Here is a 20,925-nt window from a genome sequence, read left to right on the forward strand (position 1 = left end):
TCCAATCCCCATCCCATCCCATCCCATCCCATCCCATCCCATCCCATCCCATCTGTTCTCTCCCTGCCCAGACCATGGCCCCTGCCTCTCACCAAGGTAGATGAGCATGTTCTCCATGGACATCTGCTTCTTCACCACCAGGTAACTCTCTGTCCCCAGGCAGTGCAGGATGGGCAGAACTTTCTCCGAGTAATGCAAGGGCCGCTCTGTCAGTCAGGGGACAGGCAGGTCTCAGGAAGTGTACCCAGGGTCAGCTCCCATCCAGAGAGTGTCACACTTGTGTCCTGAGGGTCTGGCATGGTCTTGTCACTAAACTATGTCCCCAAGTGCCACATCTACAGATCTTATCAATTACTCCAGGGACACTGGAGCCCTGGGCAGCCTGTGCCAGGGCTGGACAACTCTTTGGTTGAAGGAATTTCCTCAGATATCCAGCCTAAACCTCCCCTGGCATAACTTGAGGCCATTTCATCTTGTGCTGTCACTTGTTACCTAGAAAAGACTGGCCCCCACCCACTGGCAGCAGGAGCTCAAGGCACTAGCAGGCAGGACCAGGGTCTCATCCTGCTTCTGTTGATCTCTCCCTTGCTGCTGCCTAGAGCAATGTAGGGCTGCTCACTTTGGTGGCTGGAGAACCTGGACACCTCTCCCCATAAAGCTCAAAAGGCACTTGAACTCCTAAGGATACAGATAGACATCCTGGCCCAAATTCCCACCCATCTGCAGTAACTTGTGCAAGCTGGATGAGGTAAGCAACTGTCCTCCCCTCAGCACCTGAAGCACATCCCAGTTTGCTCCATGGTGCAATCACAAGGGGAAATTTTTCATACCCACCGCTATATCCATTCCCATCTCCATCTGCATCTCTATCCCCATGCCCATCCTTACTCCATCTGCATCACCATGTCCATCATCCTTTCCATCCTCATCCCCACTTCATTCTCATCTCTAACTTTATCCCCATCTCCACCTCTAACATCACTCCCCACCTCCACTGCATCTTCCTCCCCCTCATCACCACCCTTATGCCCCTGCACTAACCTGCCTCTTCCCTCTCATTCACTTCGAAGCAGCTCCAGTAGTCCTTCTCCTTCATGACAATTTTCCGCCGGTCCAGGATCTCAAAGGTGAGTTCCTCAGCTGTCATTGTAGCTGGGATCTGAGAGGGAGGGGGCAAGTCTCCATCAGTCCCAGGGCCCTTCCATCCTCACACCACAGAGGTACCAGCTCAGCGTGAGTCCCCATGCCACCACAGAGACTTGGACATACAAAGAAGGCACCACTGTCCCCTCTTCACCCTCTGCCCTACAGCTCACCTTGACATGCTGCTCTGTCTCTGTCTTCTTCTCCTCCAGGTAGACAGTGCAGATGAAGTCCCCAGCTTGCTGGAGGGCAACAGTAAAGTGCTTTAACCTGCAGCTTCACATGTGTGGGTGAAATCCACCCCCATCAGTGTGGACATCCTTGCCCAGGGCATGTCCAGGAGATGCCACATTAGACACTGAGGGCCCCAGGAGAAGACATCCCCATGTCCAGGACCCACCTGTGTTCCACTGGATGATGCCTCCCGCATCTTCATGATGGCTGTGATTTCATCCTGCTGCTTCTTCATCTCTTGGTCATTGACCTACCAGGGAAGAGAAGCCACCAGGGCTGACCAGACCATCCTGGCTCCAAGCTTTGGGTTTCCAAGGTTTGAAAATACATGGTCCTCTCTCCCACTGTCTCCAAAGATGTTTACAGACAGAGTAGACCTGACTTCCTCCTCCTTCCACCTCTCCATTCCCTGTGAATGCCTACACAGTGGACCCAGGGGTGAACCTACATTAAAGATCTCCACATAGTGACTGATGAGGTCCTCCACCACACGTCCTGCCTTGTAGTCCTTCCCATCCGTCTGGAAGAGCGTGGGCCCAAAGACAATGGCCAGGTTGTGTGTGGTCATCTGGTTCTCCCCAGAGAAGCACTGGATCCTGTGGGGAACTCTGTCAAGACTCCTGCCCCAGAGCCTCCCCGCAGCCTCAACCCCAGCACAGGACACAACACTTGGCATCAGGCACAGCTTGACCCCAAAGCCCTCTCCTTTCCTTGCTGGGGACATGAACCAAAGGATGAGGGCTCTCCCACACCCCAGAGCCACCAAGGACTCCACAGTGGAGAGGCTGATGCCCGACGGGTCGATGCCATACCGGAAGAGGTGATTGATGAGTGCCTTCAACGTGGCCCGGTTCACTGGTGGGAGGGCAGCCAGGAGCTGCCGGTACTCGCCAACCTTTGCCTCCTCATCCTCCAGTGCTGCCAGAGGGAAAGAATGAATATGAAAGAGCACAGATTAAGCAGAGATTAAGGCTCAGGGCCACACCATCCTCCCTACAGACTCCACTTCCCCTCTCCTGTCCCAGCTTGGGGATGGAGCATCCCAAATCCATGAGGCCAGAGAACATCCCAGGTCTGCAGAGCCAGAGCATTCTGGGAGCTGAAGCATCCTAGAATCATGGGATCAGAATAACCTAGCATCATGGAGCCAAAGCACTCCAGTTCCATGCAGCCAGAGTGTCCCAGTTCCATGGGGCTGTAGCACTCTAGCTGAATGGGGAAGGACCATCTCAGTGCCATGGGGCTGGAACCTTCCAATTCCAAGGTGCCAGAGCATCCTAGGGCTGGAGAATCCCAGGTCCACGGGGCAACAGCACACCTGCTTTATGGAGCTGAATCATCCCAGACCTGTGAGGCCAGGGCACCCCAGCTCCATGGGGCCAGAGCATCCCAGCTCTGCAGGGCTGGATCACCCCAGATTCATAGGAACAGAGTATCTCAGCCTAAAAGGACTGCAGCATCCCAGCATCATGGGACCAGAGTACCCCAGCATCATGGGACCAGAGTACCCCAGCATCCTGGGACCAGAGTATCCCAGCATCATGGGACCAGAGTACCCCAGCATCCTGGGACCAGAGTACCCAAGCTCCACAGAGCTGAAGCATCACAAGGCTGGAGCATCCCAGCTCTCTGAAGCCAGAGCATCCCAGCTCCGTGGGGCCATAGCCTACATCAGTTTTTCTGCTGGGTGCATCTATCCCCAGTGTCCAGTGAGCAGATCCAGGAGGGAAGGGGGGTCTGGCTATCTCCCCTGGCTCAGCCCCACCCTTGCCAGAGCATGAGTCTGCACAGGCGCAACATGAACACACTCCCCACCCCACCCACCACTTGAGACCCCAGCACAGGGGAACATGTGGAGCTCAGACATGTTTCTGCAACCCATGAAGAGGACAAATAGGCTGCACAGAACTGGGTAGCCCAAGTTCCTCCTCCTACGACCCCCAAGCAGCCCCCAGGGCTCACCCGTTGCCCACAGCCAGTCTGGGGCCCACCGCCGAGTGAAGAGCCCGTCCCCAAGGTCACGGAAGAAGCGTTTGAGGGTGTTGGCCACATCGTCCACCTGGTGCTCGCCCTCTTTCAGGCGGACGCGGCGTGCATCCCGCTGCAGCGCCTCCAGAAGGCTGGTGGTCTTGGAGTTCTGCCCGCTCTTTCGGTAGATTCCCTCAGAAGTCAGCCCTGTGATGGAGCCAGTGGGGATGAGACCCCCTCTGCAGGAGACAGACCCCACTGGTGGCCCACCAGCTCCCCATCAAACACTGTCAGGTGCCACACAGCATCCCATCCTGCAGGTGTTCCTGTGACAGGAGCCAAAGCCCTGCTGGGGATGAAGCCCTCGCACAGAGCTGGAGCAGACATTCAGGGAAGGAGGGAAACATGTACCACAAGCATGTGGGGCTCTCAGCCCACAACACCACACCAGTGGGGTGAACTGAATGCCACACTGGTTCCTGCCAGCACCCTGGGACTGGACCCATACCGCACTGGGTGATGTAGTCAATGCAGCGGTCCACCAGCAGTGGGACGTCCGACTCCGTCAGCTGCTGCTCCGACAAGGTGTCTCCCGAGCTGCCCGCAGCCTTCTGGATGGCGTGGACCCAGCCCAGGAAATCTAGCTTCCGTTCCCCTTGGATGTACAGTGTCCTGCCAGCATGCCTGGGCTCAGCTGGGGGCTAGGTGTTTCCCCAGACCCCACTGCATCTCTGCAACCCCCAGGAAGGCTGGCCCTGGGAGCCTGCAGGTGATCCCAACTCAGTTTTGGGGGTCTAGAGTCATGGCAGGGAAGGTAAAGACACCCCAGAACAAGGAGTGGTATTGGAGGGGGGGGGGGGCCCATCTCCCCCATCCTCTTACCTCCGCCTCTCCACCAGCACCAGAACCTCATGGTCCCCCTGGATGGCTGGAAAGGAAGGCAGGAAGCCCATCACCCATGGGATCATGGGGTGCCACAGCTCCCCTAGACCTACATGCTATGGGAGACTCTGACAACAGGTCCAGCTCCAGTCCAAATGGGACAAGCAGGAATGGGGAACAGGATGGAAGGGGAAGAAGATGGAGAGGATAAAGAGCAGCTGCATTCCCTCTCATTCAAGGGACACTGAACTCCACAGGAGTGATCCCCACCAGACTCCCACCAAAAGCTAGGTGCAGCCCAGGGCAGGATTTGGGGGACACAACCTCCCTTCCCAGCCAGGGGGTTCTGCCAGCAGGGCAGGGGTACTCACAGAGCTCCTGCAGCTTGCGCAGCTGGAGAGGCTCCTGCCGACAGCCATCCTCAGAGCAGACATGGAGTGTGGAGCCGACCAGGGCAAACCAGCCCTCCTGGGCATGCTCCAGGGTGAGACCCCCTTTGTAATGCAGTCGGCCAAGCCGCTCAAAGTCTAGTGCCAGCAGCCCCTCGGCACAGGGGTGGACAAAGGACTGAGCCAGGGAGGAGAGGGATCCATCAGTACCACTGTGTCCAGCTGCCACCAGCACCCAGGGCCACCCCAGGCCTCTGCATCCCACCTTGGCAATAGACTTGAGCCATTCTCGAGCAGAGTCGGGGCTCTCCAGCCCGAAGAGGTAGAGTCGATCTGCCTCAGTGTACACCTCAAACGTGCTCTCGATCCTTCAGAAGGGAGGAAAAGGGGAGCCTGGGTGCCCACAGGGGTGAGATAGAGCTGGGTGGACAATAGGGGTGTTCCAGGGATGGGAGCATCCTGCTGCATGGCTGCTGATGTCTCCGACAATGGCTGATCTAATGTGGAATCCCCTCACCACGGCCCCGGGCACTCCAGCATCCCTGTGCTACCAGACACATTCCAACAGGGGACACAGGGACTGCACAGGGGCCACAAAATGGTTACAAAGGAGTTGGACAAAGGGTTCCAGAGGGATTACAAAGCAGCTGCAAAAAGGTCACAAAGGTGTTACAAAAATATTAGGAAGATGCTCCAAAGGGACTGTAAATTATTTACACAGAATCCTTGCAAAGCCATAGGTTCAGGGGCCAATGGTGGGGTTGGGGACTACAGTCCCCTCATCGCACCCCTCATGGGGGCCACTGCAGCTGTGCCAGGCCCTGCAAGAACAGAGGGGCTGTGGGAGTGCTCCAGGGGAGTGCAGCCTTACCCATGGGCATGGAGTGGGTTGTTCACCAGGCAGACAATCTCCTCCACCCTGATCTCACCATTGGGCACAGTGTTACGGTTGTTCTCATAGTAGCTGAGCACACCATCCTGCAGCGTGCACCACCGCCGGCTGAACTCTGCACAGTACAGGAGAGCACTGAGCAGCCTCCCTGAGCTCTGGCCCACCCCACAGCACCCACCAAACCAGCCTGAGCACTCCAGCAGCACCCCCTGGGTGCCCATCTGATGTGACCACCCATCAAACTAGGCTACCAGATAATGCTGCACTTCCCCACCACCTTTCCAATGCCTGAGAGAACACGGGAGGGTGTTCTCTGAATCTCTTAGCTCTCTTTCCCCTGTCTCACACATGTACCTTCCGGGCCCTTTCGCTCACTGATGGGCTTGACCATGGAGGGGGTCTTGTAGAGGAAGCCATTGTGGGTTATGGAGGGCAGGTGCACAGAGTAGGGCTTCTCCTCACTGCACACCATCTCCAGGCGTGGTGGCTCTGCAAGCAGGGAGATCAGTCTGTCATGGGGAGCTGCCCTTCTCCCCCAGCCCCACGAAGCAGCTGGGTTTCCCCTATCTCAGCACAAAGAGTATCTCACAGGCTATAGCCCCAGCTCCCACCACAGGTGCAAGAACAGTGCTGGTATCCAAATCCAAGGTTTCCTGGGAGTCATCCCACATCCTGAGTCCTCCCCAAAGCCCCTCCCCAAGTACTGAGCTGGGACTGGATGGGAACAATGTGGGGAGATGGGGTCCAGGCTCCCCCACCACTGAGGTCCCTCCCAGGCTGTCCCAGGACCCTGCTGCTCTGCAGGAGGTGCAGGGCAGAGCATCAGAGTCCTGCAGCTGAAATAACAGCCCAGGGCTCTGTCACTGCCTCCTTTGATCACAGTCATGTCCCCTGCCTTGATTTCCCTACCCTGCCAGCAAGACTCAACCTCCACATCCTCTGGGATGAAACAGAGATAGGATGCAGGTACACCCCTAAATCACACCCAAGTCAGAGTGTAGAGTGCCTGGAGCTCTAGAGATTTGGAATCCAGGATGAGGCAGATCCCTGCTCTCCAAGTACAGCCCTCCTTCACACAGTGCTGGGCTCATCGACCCAAACAATCCCAGGACACTGGGATTGCTGTCCCCAGCAGTATAAGCCCAAGCTTTGGATATCTCTGGGTCGCTGGGGTGGCCTGGGAGGCCTCACAGCTCTCCCAGACATCTTCAGTGCCAACATGTCAGGAAGAGCTGGGCCAGCCCCAGACCTGGGCAAATTCCAACTTCTGCAGGACAGACTTGGCTGCTAAGGCGAGGAGGAAAATGATGGCTTTGGCAGGTGCTGACCAGCCCCCCACACCTCTGTTCCACCTGCCCAAGTGTTCCTGCCCACCCACCCAAGGTCTGTATTAGGGTGCAGATCTCATGGGAGCCATCAGCCCCCCCTTGGAATCAAGTTCAGGGGCAGGGGTGCACATCCAGCAGAATGGGACTGGTCATTAGGGGGTCAGCCCTCCTGCCCCAGGGACATGCTGCAGGTGGGGGCTGCCCATCTGACAGAGGAATGTCCCTTGAAGCTGCCTGGAATGCCCACAGCATGCCAAGACAGTGTGGGAATACTCTCTCCTATCTCTTCCGGTGCCTGCAACCCCAGTCTGCATCCCCAGCTGAGCTTCAGACCTGTGTTCCCAGCTGGGATTGAGCCCCCAGGGACATAGGGGTTCCCCAAAGCATCTCTTCCCTCTTGCAGGGTACACAGACTCCAGACAGTGCCAGCAAACAGAGAGCCTCCTGCCAGGAAGCTGCTGGGCAGGACACAGAGCTGAGACCAGCTCAAAATAGAGCTGTGTCTCCCAGAACACCCCAGTGCCAACTCCGGGAATGTTGTCAGTGGGTGTGAGCCCACGGTGGAGCTTCGAGGGGGTCAGCCCTTACCTGAGGTTTTGTTGTGGAGCAGGAACTCCATCTGCAGCCGCTGCCCACTTCTCTCAGCCAGGGCCAGGGGTGTTGGGCACTGGGGGTCCCCAGTGTCACAGGTCACTGATGCCCCACAGAAGAGCAGAGCCTGCGTCTCTGCCAGGTCACTGGTGGTGACAGCCGCACACAGAGCCTGCAGCAGAGCCAGGAGGCCAGCAGTGAAGCTGATGGCTGCCACCGAGGAGCAGGAGCAGTGCTCACCCCAGCAAAAGGAGCCGGGTGAGCGCAGTGAGCGCCTCCCGGCCGCCTCCCAGCTGCCTGGTCAGAACAAAGGAGGCTCAAACTGGAAGAAAAAGTTTGGAGCCAGAAGCAAATCCCTCCCTTAAGGAGCCGGGGTGAAGTCATAAGGCAGCAGGGCGGGCTGGCCGAGCCAGAGTAGGAAAACAAACAAGCCCACATGTGAATTCCCTTGGCTGCCTCGGCCCCGCCGTGTACCCCCACCGCTTGTGCAAACACTGGGGAAGCTGTGGCAGGAGCGAAGCTATAGCAGAGCAGGAGGCGAAGGTCAGCAGCCAGAGCGCCAGGATGGCATTCCCTGTGTGATATTCCCTGTGTGACACTCTAGTTTGGCACCCTGCCAGCAGCCAGCACAGGGAATAGCTGCCATGGCTGGTGATCAGGAGTGCTAGCCAGGTACTCCTGGAGAGGGATGTCAAGCTGCCTCAGCTGGAGTGTGCCCCCAGCACCAGCTCCCCTAAGCCCCATCCAGCCCAGAGACTGACACCAAAACAATTTCCAAGCCAGGGAGAAGAAAACCCTGGGGCTGCCTGGCTGTGGTAGGGAGATCCCATCTTGGACAAGGCTCTCCAGCCTGGACATGAAGCTGGTTACACCCCATGGCAGAGATGTTAGCCTGTCCCCACAGCAGCCTCATCCCTCCCGGAGACCCCAGGCTTTGGCTTGGGGTGCACAGTGAGGACACAGGGTGTGCAATGGGGGCTGGGATACAGGCAGGTAGGGATGGTGGGCGGTCTGCTTGGACACAGACTTCACTCCGAAAGAGCACGCAGCTCAGCACCACTGAACCCCCAAGGCAGAACCCCCAAGCGGGTGCCCACCCCTGGGGGCCACTGACCCTGTTAAGTTCCTCCTGGTTGCCAAAGAGTGGGTGGTAGTGGCGGTACTTGCCCTCCCGGTATTTGGCGATGAGGAAGCGCCTCCTCTCCTGGCTGCCGCTGCTGGGGCTGATGGCCTCACTGGGAGGCACATTTGCAGCCCAAAACTGGTTGGCCATCATGTTGCCAAACTGCTGGAAGAGCTGTGGGGACAAGGAGACACCAAAGTGACAACATTGCTAGGGCACGTTGGTGGGCTCCGCTGGGGGCACGGTGCTGCTCTGGAGGAACAATGGGGTGCAGGAAGAGCATGGGTGGTGTAGGGGAGTGGGGAGTGCGTGTGGGCAGGATGCAGGTGCACCCACCCACTGCAGGCACGCAGCATCTGACAGCCCCCATAACCTCCAACTCCCCTTGCTGGCCCGGAAAATCACATCTGGAAAGCAGCATCCAGCTGTGGGAGGTGGGGCGGTGCTCAGTATCCATGGGGACAGGTTCAAAGCACTTTTGGTGACCCCTTGCCACCCCGATAAGCACAGCTGAGCGCTGTCATTTATAGGTTTATCAGAGACCCACCGGAGACTCCCAGCACGCCGCAGCTCTCAGGGGTGGAATGGGTGCATGCCAGAGTCGAGGAGGGGCGGTGCGAGCAGGGGCCCTGGGGATGCTGGGGTGGTTTCAGGCAGCGTTCCCAGAGAGGGGAGGGGAAAGGGAGCAGCAGCAGCTGGAAGCGTTTGGGAGCTCGGGGAGCAGGCAGTGCTGGAGGCGGGGGCTGCGCGGGTGGGACGCCAAGCAGGAATGCAAGATCTGAGCAGGAGGGATGGGAAGAAGGCAGCCAAGCAAGCTCTGCCGGTGGGAAATGGCTGCCAGGTTAGGTTTTGAAACGAGTCCCAGCTCCCCCCGCCCAGCCGTTCCCGGCCCTGGCTGCACTGACACATTCCTCCCCGGCGGCGGCTTCGGAGCACTGCTCTGCCCTCGGCCCCACGGCCACTCCAACAGCCGTGTCCCCACGGACAAAGACACACTACCTGTCCGTGGCACATGAAGTGCTGCTTGTCCTCGCCGGCATGCTGAGCTGGCTGCCAGGTGTCCACAGGGACAGAATGAAAGGCTGCTGGGGGTCCTCTCCCCAGCCAAGCCGCACCACGGTGTCCCCCCCAAGGGACTGCAATCAGCCTGGTAGAGCCCTGCCGTGCTCCAGCACCCCCAGCCCACTGCCAGCAGCTTCACAATGCACAGGGAACAGGCTGTCACCCCCCAAAAGGGCTTTTTGGGACTGGGCTGTGCCACTACCTCGATCAGCTCCTCAGTCCACACCTTCCTGTCCATCTTCAGGCTTCGAACTTTGGTGATGCCAGGGCCCAATCCCCGGTGCTCCCCTACCAGTGAGATGAGCCATTAGGGACCCGTTTTGGGGTGCGAAAGGTCTGGGGATCCCCATTTGTTCCCCTCCGGATATGGGTACCTGCACATCTCTTGCAGATGACAACACAGAGGTTGATGGAGGCCCAGTCAGGTTTGGGGGAGCCACAGTCAGCACAGAAGCGGTTGGACTCCACCGCCCAGATCCTCTCGGCCACCTCCGAGTTGGAGAGCGCCTCAGTGATGGACTGCTGCATGGCCTCCACCCACTCCTCCTTCTCCTGTTCTGAGTCAGCAGAGAAGCTGCCAGGAGGGATGGGGGTGAGATATACCATGGCTTGGGGTGGGCAGCACCCTCAGCACCCCCTTCCCACCCTGGGCTCACCTGAAGATCCTGTACGGTGTGGTGAGGTCAAAGCCCCGGCGATCCACCTCCTTGACATTCCCCACATTCATCTCAATGTAGGTGATGCCAATCCCCAGCTGATAGTCCTGGTGAGGGAGGGTGGGCAAAGGATGAGGGGGGGATGGATGATGGGATCCAGTGCCTGGGAGCTGCAGTAACTCTGTCCTATCTCTGCCCAGCTCTCATCATGGGGGTACCTAGGGCACCACAGACTCTGGAAGCAGCTACAGTGGGTGTGATGCTCCTGGGAGATCCCAAGGCTCAGAGTTAGCAGAGAGGGCGGGGGGCTCAAAGAGCAGTACCCTTTAGTTTCTGTGCTGTCCCCATTTGAGGGATGGCAGGCCCGAATGCCTTGGCTCACTGCTTCTCTGCTCAGGCTGGGAGTGCAAAGGGAAGGGGTTCCCCTTGAAACACCATCAGGGTCCCCCATAGCACCCCCCCAGCAACCCACCTCTGCATTCTTGTAAAGGAACACTTTGTCCTCAGACACCACCACAAAGAGCTTGTGCTTAAAGCCCCGCAGCTCCAGGAAGCCACTCTTATTGGCTAGCTCAGTGGCACTATCGGTGGCTAAGGACATCAGTGTCCTCTCTGGAGCTTTGCCCTTCCGCTCCTCTGCAATCTCCTGCAAGGTCCGTATCCACTCATTGCGGTCTGCTGTGGGGCCAGAGGCGAGACAGGTCAGGATCAGCCTGGGCCCAGGAGCCCATAGGACTCATCCCATGGGCTGGGAAGGGAAAGCAGGTGGGGAACAGGGACCCCTGTCACTCACCATCATTCTCGGCCCGGAACACAAAGTTGCGGTTGTTGGTGACAACCTCAAATTTCTGGTCCCCGATGCTGGAGACACGGGAGATGGAGGAGACGGGAATGAGCCGCTTGGAGTAGGTATCCTAGGTCAGGGAGTGGGGAGACACGCTGCTCATGTCTGTGGCCTCGGGGAAACAGGGCAGTTAGTGCCCTGGATTCCCAATGCTCCAGCTCCAATGACCAGGAGGCTCTGAGCCTCCCACACCTCATCCCCAGCACCCAGCCATGGCTGTTCCCTGGGATACTGACCCTTGGCACAGCCACATCTCCGAGTTGGGACGCCCAGAGAGAGGTGGCCCTGCTGGGGCAGTTCCTCTGCCACCTTCTCATCCCAAACCCCCACATCCATCCTCTCCACCCACCTTTTCACTGTCAAAATATCGGAGGTAGTCAGCATCAAGCTTCACCCAGCGCTTCTGGTAGATGTAGGACCTGCAAGGGAACCAGAGGAACCCATTGGAGGGGATGCCCTTGAACTCAGAATGATTCTGCTTGCGTGTTCACGCCCCAGTTGCCAAAAGCCTGGGGCCACCTCAGCATTGATCCTGCCCTGTGTCCCCAGCCCTCGATGTCCTCAGCCCTCCATTCTGCCCTTGGTGTTGGGTGTCCCCAGCCCTTGATCTGGTGCTATATCCCCAGTCCTCTGTCCTGCATAGGGTTAAGAGGCCTGTCCTGGCCAGCCCTTGAAGTCCCCAGCCCTTGATCCTGTGCCCTCATGTTGCTGTTGGGGATAGCAATGGGGATTTCATGCTTTCCTCCAGGCACCAATTAAAACATGGAGCTGAGAACAAGGGCTGCCCCTAACAGCCAGGCAGGATTCAACCGGGAGACACATTCCAGGAGGGGTCAGTGGCACCAAAGCAGAGGGAGAAGCCATGCATCTCTGTCAGGATGGGGATACAGATGAGAGGCAGGACCCTCTGGGGTCTGGAAGAGAGCCCACCAGAGACCTCTTTGCCCTCCCCAGCTGAGGATGCAGAGCAACCATGCACCACAGGGAAAGGCAGGACACTCTTCAGCCCAACCCTTTAACATGAGGGCTGCAGGAGGAGCCAAGCTGTTTCCCACACAGCTCCACAAGCCTTTCCATGCAGCCCCCTACCAGCACTGAACCCCCAGGACCCCCCTGCTGGTGGGGCTGCGGGCTGCTGTGGTGGCAGGGACACGGTTGCTCAAGGGCTTGTTTACTCAGGAAAGGTTTGCTGGAGCAGATTCCCAGGGACTTTCCAGCTGCTCTCACTTCCCCAGCAGCAAGGCTGCTCTGTTGCAAACAGCTGAGCTTCCTCCTCCTCCTGGTGGAACTGCTGCCTCAGGGCTTCCTTGGAGCTCAGATTAAGAAGCCTCTGTCACATCTCCTGCTTGATTGTTGCCTCTCAGCTAGTGCAGGGGCTCTTTGAATGGGCTCCCTGTGCACACTGTGCTGGTTATGCTCACTGCCCAGGGTTCACTAGACTCCCCAGGGGGATCAGTGGTCTCCCCATGACTCCCTGGCTCACTTACCCTGGAGCACAAAGACACAAGCCTAGCACTTCCCCATATTACTGTTGCACCCCTGACTTTCCACCATAAGCCTGGGATTTGGGGCTGACATCCCATGGGATAGGGGCTATCACCACATCCTCCTGTGGCAAACCCAGCAATTCCAAATGCATGCCAAGCCCAGACTCCCCACCTCATCCCTGACAGCTTCTCTTGTGGTCACTGCTATTCCAGGGCTCCTCCAGAGGAAAAGCAGCTCTTTTTTCCCAGTGATGCAGGATCTGAGAAGAAGCTTGAGCTGCAGCCTCCCATTGTCAGCACAGTACAACAACTGGTGGCACCTGCTCTGAGGAAGGCTCTTTCACAAAAAATGGGTGTTTCTAACCTAAATCACAGGATAGAAGGGAGTGGAAGGAACCCCAAGTGATGGATTTTTGCCATACACCCCCATGAGCAGAAATTACAGGTGAGAAAAGGAGGGGACAATCACCCTTCCATGTCACACAGGAACCCCCAGTACATCACTCACCCCTGTGGCGGGTTCTTGTCCAGCCATCCTGCTCTGATGGTGGGTGACAGCGGGGTGGTGGCACTGGTGCCCTCCATGCTGTCACTGAGCGTGCTGGGGCTGCTGCCAGGGAAGGTGTCGGGTGCAGACGGGTGCAGGCTCAGGTCCCTGTCACTCCAGCTGCTGCCACCACTGGGGATGAGGAGCCGAGGGAGGGGGTTAAGAGCTGGCGGGCCCCAGGAGGGGCTGAGGCTCCCCAGCATGCTTCAGCCTCCCTGTGACCTTCCCTGAGGCGCAGGCAATGCAGGCCAGCTGCATGCAAGCAGGGACACTGGGGATGGTCCCTTCAGTGAGGTCCCAGCATGTCCCCCAGTCCCACAGACAGCCCAGGCCTGAGTCCCAGCTCTGGGAGAGGGGACAGGGGCACCCCCAAGACCACAGCCCCAACCCAGTGACACAGAGCTGCTCTCTGCTCACACACACAGTTCCTGTGTGTGTCCATGTGTGTGCACTGTCGAGCTGTGCATACACAAGCCCTGACCTGTGCACTAACCTGCCCTGCCATGCCCTCTCTACCTGTGCTCACACCCTCCACACAATCAAAAACATCCCCTGGTACATGCACACATACCCCTTGCCTACACACAGACACAGCATGTCACCAGCCTCGCACACAGCACAGCAGCCAAGCTCATACTTGGCAGGGGCTGCATTGGGGTGCTCCTCGCCAAACTCATCTTCACTGAAGAGGCTGTTGAAACGCAGGGACCGTGGTCGCCCCATCCTTGGCTCAGCATCCTCCTGCAGAGACACACATGGGTGACACACGGGCTCTCCATGGTGCTCCCACTGCACCGTGAGGGTGCAGGGTGGATGGAAGGAGAGGGGACATGATGCCATGTCACCAGCCCATCCCCAGCTAGACGGGTGCCCACGGTGCCAGGGTGCCCAGGAGAGGCATGCTGAGGCTCACAGAGAGAGGGAAGTGCAGGCAAGGGAGGAGCTGAACACTAGGATGGTTATTTATAGCAGCTAAAAATGTAGGAGCTTCATGAGAAATCTGTCATCGCCTCCTTGGCCCTGGTGTTCCCAAACAAATGCAGGTGGGGGCTTCAGGTGCTCAGGGGGCTCTGCAGCTTCTGGGACTCCTCAAATCCATCTGTTCCCATCCCAGAGAGTGAGGGAGGCAGATAGAAATTCACAATCCAGGCAGATAGAAATTCACAATCCAGGGATTACATTCAAGATGCAGTGCTGGAGATGTCTACTAGCACACACTCTGGGCATGTGAGTGTGGCGGGGTGCTGAGCAGCTGTGGGTGCTCCCTGGAAACCCTGAGGTTCCAGCCCGCATGGGAGACCCAGGGGGTACTCCCTAGGGACCTATGGGAGACCCAGTGGGTCCTCAGTGAGGCAGAACCCCCTCTCTAGCCACTGCCAACATGCTCCTCCAGCCCTAACCAGTATCTCTGGAGCATCCCAAGGCTGGTACCTGTCCTTCAGGCCAGTCACCGTGCTAGCTCCTGCCCACTTCCAGCCCCATGGTGGGACCAACCTTGGCCATCTCCTCCGTTGGTCTGGCTAATTCCTCCTCCCACGCCGAGTCCTCGTAGTCTGAGTCATCTGACAAAGGAGAGCAAAGATGCTGGGAATCAGCTGGGATAGAGCAAGGGGTCCCAATTCCCCCTGCTACCCTGAATCCTGTGGGGAGGATGATGCAGGCATGGCTGGCTTCCCCTTGCTTTGCCCTTGGCCAATAACGGTCCCTGTGACAAGAAGGGTTTTATCAAGGAGTTTGGGGAAGAGCTGGGAGAGGGCAAAATCCCGCTAGTGGCACCTCCCAGCACCGTCATGACATTCCTGGCCTCTCCAGAAGGGGACTTGGTGACACCAGCCCCAGCACCATGGCTCCATCCAGGCTCTCATGTCTCTGCCCGGGAGCTCCTGCTGCTGGTGGTTCCCAGGGGCTTTTTCCACAGCTTGTTTTCCAGGGTGAATTCCCCTCCCTCCTCTCCCATTCCTTATCAGCTCCTGAGCTTGTGCACCATGGAAATGAGATCCCAGAGGATGATGGGAACGAGAGATGGTTCCTCCTCACACAGCCCACACGTCAGCAGGAAACCTGGTCAGGATTGTAAGCCCACAGGGAACAAGTGTCCCCAGACAGCCTGGCCCTGGCAGACACCCACTCCCAAATCCCACTGAAAATCTGGAGCACGTCCTTCCCAAAACCCCAAAGCAGATGATGGTGTTGGAGCCTGGCAGCAGGTGAGGATGCTCCCAGGCTGCAGAGGGCTGACGGGTGCGGGTAGATGCTCACCTTGGAACCACAGAAAGCCCCTGCAGACTCTGCATCCCAAACCCATCAGGGTGGGAGCAGCTTTCCTCTCTGCACCCCTCCCTCTCCATGGCTTCTCCCAGCTTCTGAAACACACCCCAGCTCCCGGTTGAACCACTGCTGCTTCCTGCAGGACTGCTGGCCTTGAGAGGCAGCCAGCACCCCATCCAACTCAGCCCTTCCTCTTCCTTCCATGGAGCTATTCCAGCTGAAGTATAGTCCAACCAGTGCACCCTGAGACCAAACCTTCACTCCCATGGGGATCCCCAGCTCAGCATTGCTCCCTGCAGTTGGCTGAGCCCCAGGGACACCCTGAGGATGAGGCTGGGGGATAAAAAGGCACAGTCCTAGGATCCCAGAACCAGGGACATCTCCTTTCCACTCCCCTGATAGGTTCACTTTTCCTCTGTGAGTGGGTGGGGGTGCTTCCAGCACCCACAGAAACCTTTGCTCTGCCCTAGGAGAGGCTGCACTCAAACCCCCAGTCCACATCTTGTATCCCCTGAAACTCCAAACCCAGGTCTTACATCCCTTCCCTGAAGCCCCCCAGCTCAGACCTCACACACCCTAAATTTCCCATCCCAGGTCTTGCACACCTGACACCCCCAGCCCAGAAGGCAAGGAAGGGGATAGAGGAGAAAGAGACCACAGCAAGGACAGAGGAACAAACTGACAAGAAGGAAGGCACAGCACCTGTAGGATGGATGCTGATGGATTGGCAGCCAGACATCCCAAAGGAAGATTTGTGACAGGGGAAGATTGGAGGGGCCCCCCTTGTACTCACCAAACTCTGGCACGAAGGGATGGGTGACCTTGGAGGGCAGTGCTGGGGCTGGCGTCTTTGTGCGAGGCAGGGGAAACAGGGAGGACAGGGTGACACCAGCTGCTCTTTCAGTGATGGGGACCTCCTCTTTGGCAGGGATGCTGTGGGAGAGAGGAGCAAGTACTGCCTTATGCCAGCCCCTGCCTCACTTCCCAACCATGATACACCTTACAAGGGGGTCACAGACGATCCCCAAAAGGGACCAAACCCCAGCAGACCCAAACCCACAAACCAACTCCTAAAACCCCATGGCAAAGCCTTCCCCTGCTTGGGCTATATGACTACTTTTCTAGCCTGGAAATGTTTTCCTGGCATCCAGCCTCACTCCCCTGTGTGTGCTCCATGGCTCAGGATCCTTATCTGCCTCTGGGACACCCCAAGCCACCCACAGCCTTGAAGCCACATCCCAGAGCAGGTTGTTTTCTTTCCTCCAGTCTAAACAATTGCAGAGCCACTTCCTTAGCTGGTTTGCAGGTGGCCACAGGGTTCCTTGAGCAAGACGAGGGCCCTAGGGATGCTCTGTGTCACCAGCTTCCTTATGGTGAGATGGACACTGGAGATCCAGGTAGCTGCTATAGCAGCAAGAAATCACGGAAATGGAGCTTCTCCTGACTCAGTGAGCCATGCCCCCAGCCCCAAAACCTTGATCAATGTGGAGAGGGACCATGGGGACTGTCCTCCTCTCCACAGAGCACCTGGGCTTAACCATTTCTACCTCCTGTTCCTTGCTTCCTGCCTTCCTGAGACTCAAAGGTGACAGGCAATCAATAGAAACCTCTGGGGTAATGGTTATTTTCAAGGGCAGGAAATTAAGAAGTTTCTCCAGGATATAAAAATACAAGATATCTTTGGAGCATTCCTGAATCCAGGGAGAGGGCAGAGGCAGTGGGCAGAATTTCCACGCCAAGCCTCGGCAGGTGAGCCCCAGGGGACTGGCATGCTGGCACTATCCCCATCCTTGCCCCAGCTACCTCCCACTGTAGCCACAAGAAGGAACAGCTGGTTAGATGGGATATTGGGAAGAAGTTCTTCCCTCTGAGGGTAGTGAGGCCCTAACACAAGTTGTCAGGAGAAGCTGTGACTGCCCCATGCCCGCAAATGTTCAAGACCGGGTGGGATGGAGCTTGGAGCAACCTGGTCTGGTGGGAGGTGTCCCTGCCCTTGGCAAGGGGGGTGGAACTAAACCAGCTTTAAGGTCCCATCCAATCCAAACCATTCTATGATCCCATGTTTCCTTGACCAAAGATGCCATTAGCACCCCACGGTTTCTGGGGATGTGCCTCCCAGCACCATGGCTCATGCACGAGCTTCCCCTTAGCTTGGCGTGAGCTGGAGAAGAAACTTCTCCCTGGCTGGAGCAGGAAGCAGGGGAGGATGGGAGTGCTGGCTCTCCCTGGGTCAGCCTGACCTCATTACTCAGCAGCTATTTCCATGGGAACCAGCCACAACCATCCATACATTAGGGAATGCTGGCAGGGAAGGAGCAGAGCATGGGCAGGGGAGTGTGGTCAGTGGAGCAGCACTGTTCCCAACATCATCAGGCAGGAGCTGCTGGGGCACCCATGTGTGCAGAGACCCAGAGACATGGAGGTGACAGTGCACAAGCCACAGAGCCTCCAGCAAGAGCCTGGCTGGGGTCTGCATCTGTGCAGCCACCCAGCATGGTGGTTGTCCCCTGGGGTGTGGTTGGAGGGCTCCAGCACAAGTCCCGTGCCCAGCAGCGAGATGACAAGCCTCAGGCCAGGACAACCCACATCTCCTGGATGGGGACTTCTCAGGAGGATTTCTGGCTCAGCCCATCCTGTACAGCCCTTAGCCCCACCATCCCAGGGACCAGCAGAATGGGCACCCACAGAGCTCAGGTACAAATAACAACCCAGTTCCCCAAAACACTCTCCCCACCGGTCTGCCTGCTCTCCGTGTCATCATCTGCTGCTGTAGCATCCCTGGGCTTCATGTTCCCCCCATGGCTCCATGGGGTAGTGTGGGTGCCCTATCACCCTCTGCACCCCCTGGACCCCCATGCAGTCATGCCCAAAGGATGCCAGTCCTGTTCCACGTAGGGTCTGGTTGGTGCCACCTCTGCCATTACAGAAATGGCAAACCAGTGCCTTATGTGCTGTCCTTTATCTAAGCCTCTCTTCCAAGGGGGACAGTGCTCTCCCACAGGCACCACCCCAAAACCAAACCTCTGCCCAGGCCACCACCCCTGCCCAGCTCACCCAGCCCTCTGAAAAAGAGTCTTCTGTAATCACTTCCTTGGACATCACTTTCTACAACCCCCCTCCCCCCACCAGCTGCTCAGGGGGCTGCTCTAGACCATCCCCTGGGCATGGATGGGGGTTGCTCCCCTCACTGACAGCCTCATCCCATGAGCAGGGTGCAGACATGAGCATCCACTGCTCATGGGACCCTCTGTGGGGTGTCTAGGTCTGAGCTATCAGTGGCCACAGTCCTGCAGCTGGCATTGGGAGGGTGGCATCAAGTCTGGAACTGGTGAGAGAGAGCTCCCAGGGTTGAACACGGTTGCTGCCATCAACCCATGGGAGGCAGTACCTCAGACATCCCATACCCAGCAGGGCTGGGATGATCCTATCACCTCCTGGCACAGGAATGCTTGGGGTGGCCGAGGGTTTGAGGGGATGGTGAGAACCCGGAGGTGAACATGGCCTGGAGGAAACCACAATACGGCTCTGCAAGCAGCTAGGAGGAAGCGCCAGGGACCACGGCAGCAGACCCGGAAATGAGGGGAGGTGGGTGGGTGGTGTCACCCCAGAAATGCCCAGGTCACTTGCTCTGCTCCCAGGCTGTCTGCATAGGCAGGGATGCTCCAGCTCTTCTTCAGCCCTCATTCTCAGAGGTCCCTCCCCTGTGAGTACTCCCATCTTATCACCATAAGAATGAGACCATGGGTCTCATTCCCACCCAGAGACAGGGCCAGACCAATGCAGCTGTCTCACAGCTGCTGGCAAAGAGCCCTGGCCCCAGCCTAGATGCAGTGAGCATCACCCTGACGTGGGCAAGTACCATCCAGACCTGGGCAAACATCACTCTGATGTGGGCATCAACTCAGCATCGGCAAAGATCATCCAGACATGAGCAACCATCAGCCCCAACATGGGCAAGCACTCCCCACTGTTGTTGGTCCTTGGGCAGCCCAGCAGCATGCCCCCTAAACCCAGGCCTTTCATGTTCATGGCTGCAGGCACAGGTTAGGTGCCCCCAGGGGGCAGGAGATGGGTCTGGAGCCATCAGCAGCACCCCAGGGCTGTGGAGCTCCCTCTGACCCAGCGCAGGGCACTTTAGCCAGTCACCCATCACTCCAGGGAGCCCCAGTGTGGAAAGCTTCCCAAGCTCCCAGTAGATGCTGCCCCACACATAGAGTCGAGACCAACACCCACCATAGGGTGACTCATACCCTCATCCTCCTGAATGCACCCCTAGGCTGTGCCAGCTGTCCTGCACCACCACATCTCCTCCATCCACGGGCATGGCCAGGCACCAGCACTGGCCAAAGAGTCATAGAACTGTGGAATGGTTTGGCTGGGAAAGGACTTTAAAGCTTATCTCATGCCGTGGGCAGGGTTACCTACAGGTTGCTCCAAGCCCCATCCAACATGGCTTTGAACACTTCCAGGGATGGTGCAGCCACAGCTTCTCTGGTCAGCCTGTGCCAGGGCCTCGCCATCCTCACAGGGAAGAATTCCTTAGGAAATTATAGCTCTTTATTTTTAAAATGTTCTTAAAACAAGAACTCAACTATAGTCAATATATTCCTAGCCATACAATTAAAGTGACTTTTGAAATCAATTTTGAGGTTCAACTGGTTAGTTCTGAGCTTCCCAATATATCCATATAATATACCTATAACATTTATGGATGCACAGATATACTCTTAGTCCTATATATTCACTATAGCGTCAAGATCTATTTGAGAAATATATATGTACACACATACACCCATAGATATTCCCTTTTGTCGCTGCCAAGCACCAATATGTGTAATCTATACGTTATGAGTGCATCACAGCACACCGAGTGCCAAGGCGCTATGGCCACCCACCTGTCCCACACTGGCACAGCCCCCAAGGCTCTGCCACGCTGACCTCAGAGTCCCCCAAGCCACTGGACACCCTGGTGTCCCGGGCGTGCCGCTCAGTCACCGCCGCCTGGCGAGGCCACAAGCCCACCCCGAGCGCTGCATGCGGCTCCCACGGGAGCCTCAGGCAGCCCCAGATCCCTCGGGGCAGCTCCAGGGGGGAGTCCCGGCCCCCGAGCTCAAGCGCGCAGCCTTCGGGGCGCCGTGCCAGGGCGGGCAGCGCTTGTTCCGCGGCACAGCAGGGACGGGAGGAGCAGCAGTGCCTGTGGGTGCACAGGCCAGGCCAGGAAACACCCGCTGGAGCCGGCAGCGCTCGATCCTATCTCCAGAACTCCTCCGCCCCGGCCGCCGCCGCGTGTCCCCGCGCCCGGCACCGTGCCAGGCGCGTCCCCTCCCTACCTGGGCAGCTGGCAGGAGCCGCGCTGGGGCGATCGGCAGCCCGGGCAGCGCTGGGGGAGCCCGGCGGCGAGCGCAGCTTCTCACCCCGCCACTTCCTGCACCGCAGCAAAACTTCCTGGCGTGTCCGGCACCAAACACTCGGCACGGCCGCTAAGAACCCACGGCACAGGCGGTAGCAGAA

General features: G+C 57.8%; 1 protein-coding gene across 25 annotated transcripts in view; it reads right to left on the bottom strand.

Moving 5' to 3' along the window:
• ARAP1 (ArfGAP with RhoGAP domain, ankyrin repeat and PH domain 1) overlaps positions 1-20,925 on the bottom strand; it is a 35,837-nt gene that overhangs the window by 4,360 nt on the left and 10,552 nt on the right. For 11 of the 25 annotated variants that reach the window (XR_015285164.1, XM_086883445.1, XM_086883450.1 and 8 more), the window contains 25 exons: positions 16,208-16,347; positions 14,641-14,708; positions 13,784-13,887; positions 13,108-13,278; positions 11,462-11,531; positions 11,062-11,182; positions 10,741-10,946; positions 10,269-10,375; positions 9,987-10,186; positions 9,815-9,900; positions 8,542-8,724; positions 7,425-7,599; positions 5,863-5,997; positions 5,488-5,623; positions 4,882-4,984; positions 4,599-4,794; positions 4,228-4,273; positions 3,854-4,017; positions 3,340-3,552; positions 2,190-2,295; positions 1,826-1,973; positions 1,544-1,627; positions 1,317-1,385; positions 1,042-1,159; positions 93-206 (listed from right to left, as the gene is read on the bottom strand). Coding sequence is in view for 22 of the 25 variants with exons in the window: in XM_086883445.1 (XP_086739571.1) it covers positions 93-206; positions 1,042-1,159; positions 1,317-1,385; positions 1,544-1,627; positions 1,826-1,973; positions 2,190-2,295; positions 3,340-3,552; positions 3,854-4,017; positions 4,228-4,273; positions 4,599-4,794; positions 4,882-4,984; positions 5,488-5,623; positions 5,863-5,997; positions 7,425-7,599; positions 8,542-8,724; positions 9,815-9,900; positions 9,987-10,186; positions 10,269-10,375; positions 10,741-10,946; positions 11,062-11,182; positions 11,462-11,531; positions 13,108-13,278; positions 13,784-13,887; positions 14,641-14,708; positions 16,208-16,347 (3,263 nt within the window). In the remaining 3 variants the exon portion in view is untranslated. Of the gene's footprint in view, positions 1-92; positions 207-1,041; positions 1,160-1,316; positions 1,386-1,543; positions 1,628-1,825; positions 1,974-2,189; positions 2,296-3,339; positions 3,553-3,853; positions 4,018-4,227; positions 4,274-4,598; positions 4,795-4,881; positions 4,985-5,487; positions 5,624-5,862; positions 5,998-7,424; positions 7,600-8,541; positions 8,725-9,814; positions 9,901-9,986; positions 10,187-10,268; positions 10,376-10,740; positions 10,947-11,061; positions 11,183-11,461; positions 11,532-13,107; positions 13,279-13,717; positions 13,888-14,577; positions 14,709-16,207; positions 16,348-20,744; positions 20,840-20,925 lie in introns of those variants that run through there. The other 14 variants (XM_086883432.1, XM_086883447.1, XM_086883437.1 and 11 more) reach the window with 5 other exon arrangements.

The sequence above is a fragment of the Cyanistes caeruleus genome, chromosome 3 (genome assembly GCF_971803275.1).
Source record: "Cyanistes caeruleus chromosome 3, bCyaCae1.hap1.1, whole genome shotgun sequence".
NCBI classification, from domain to species: domain Eukaryota; kingdom Metazoa; phylum Chordata; class Aves; order Passeriformes; family Paridae; genus Cyanistes; species Cyanistes caeruleus.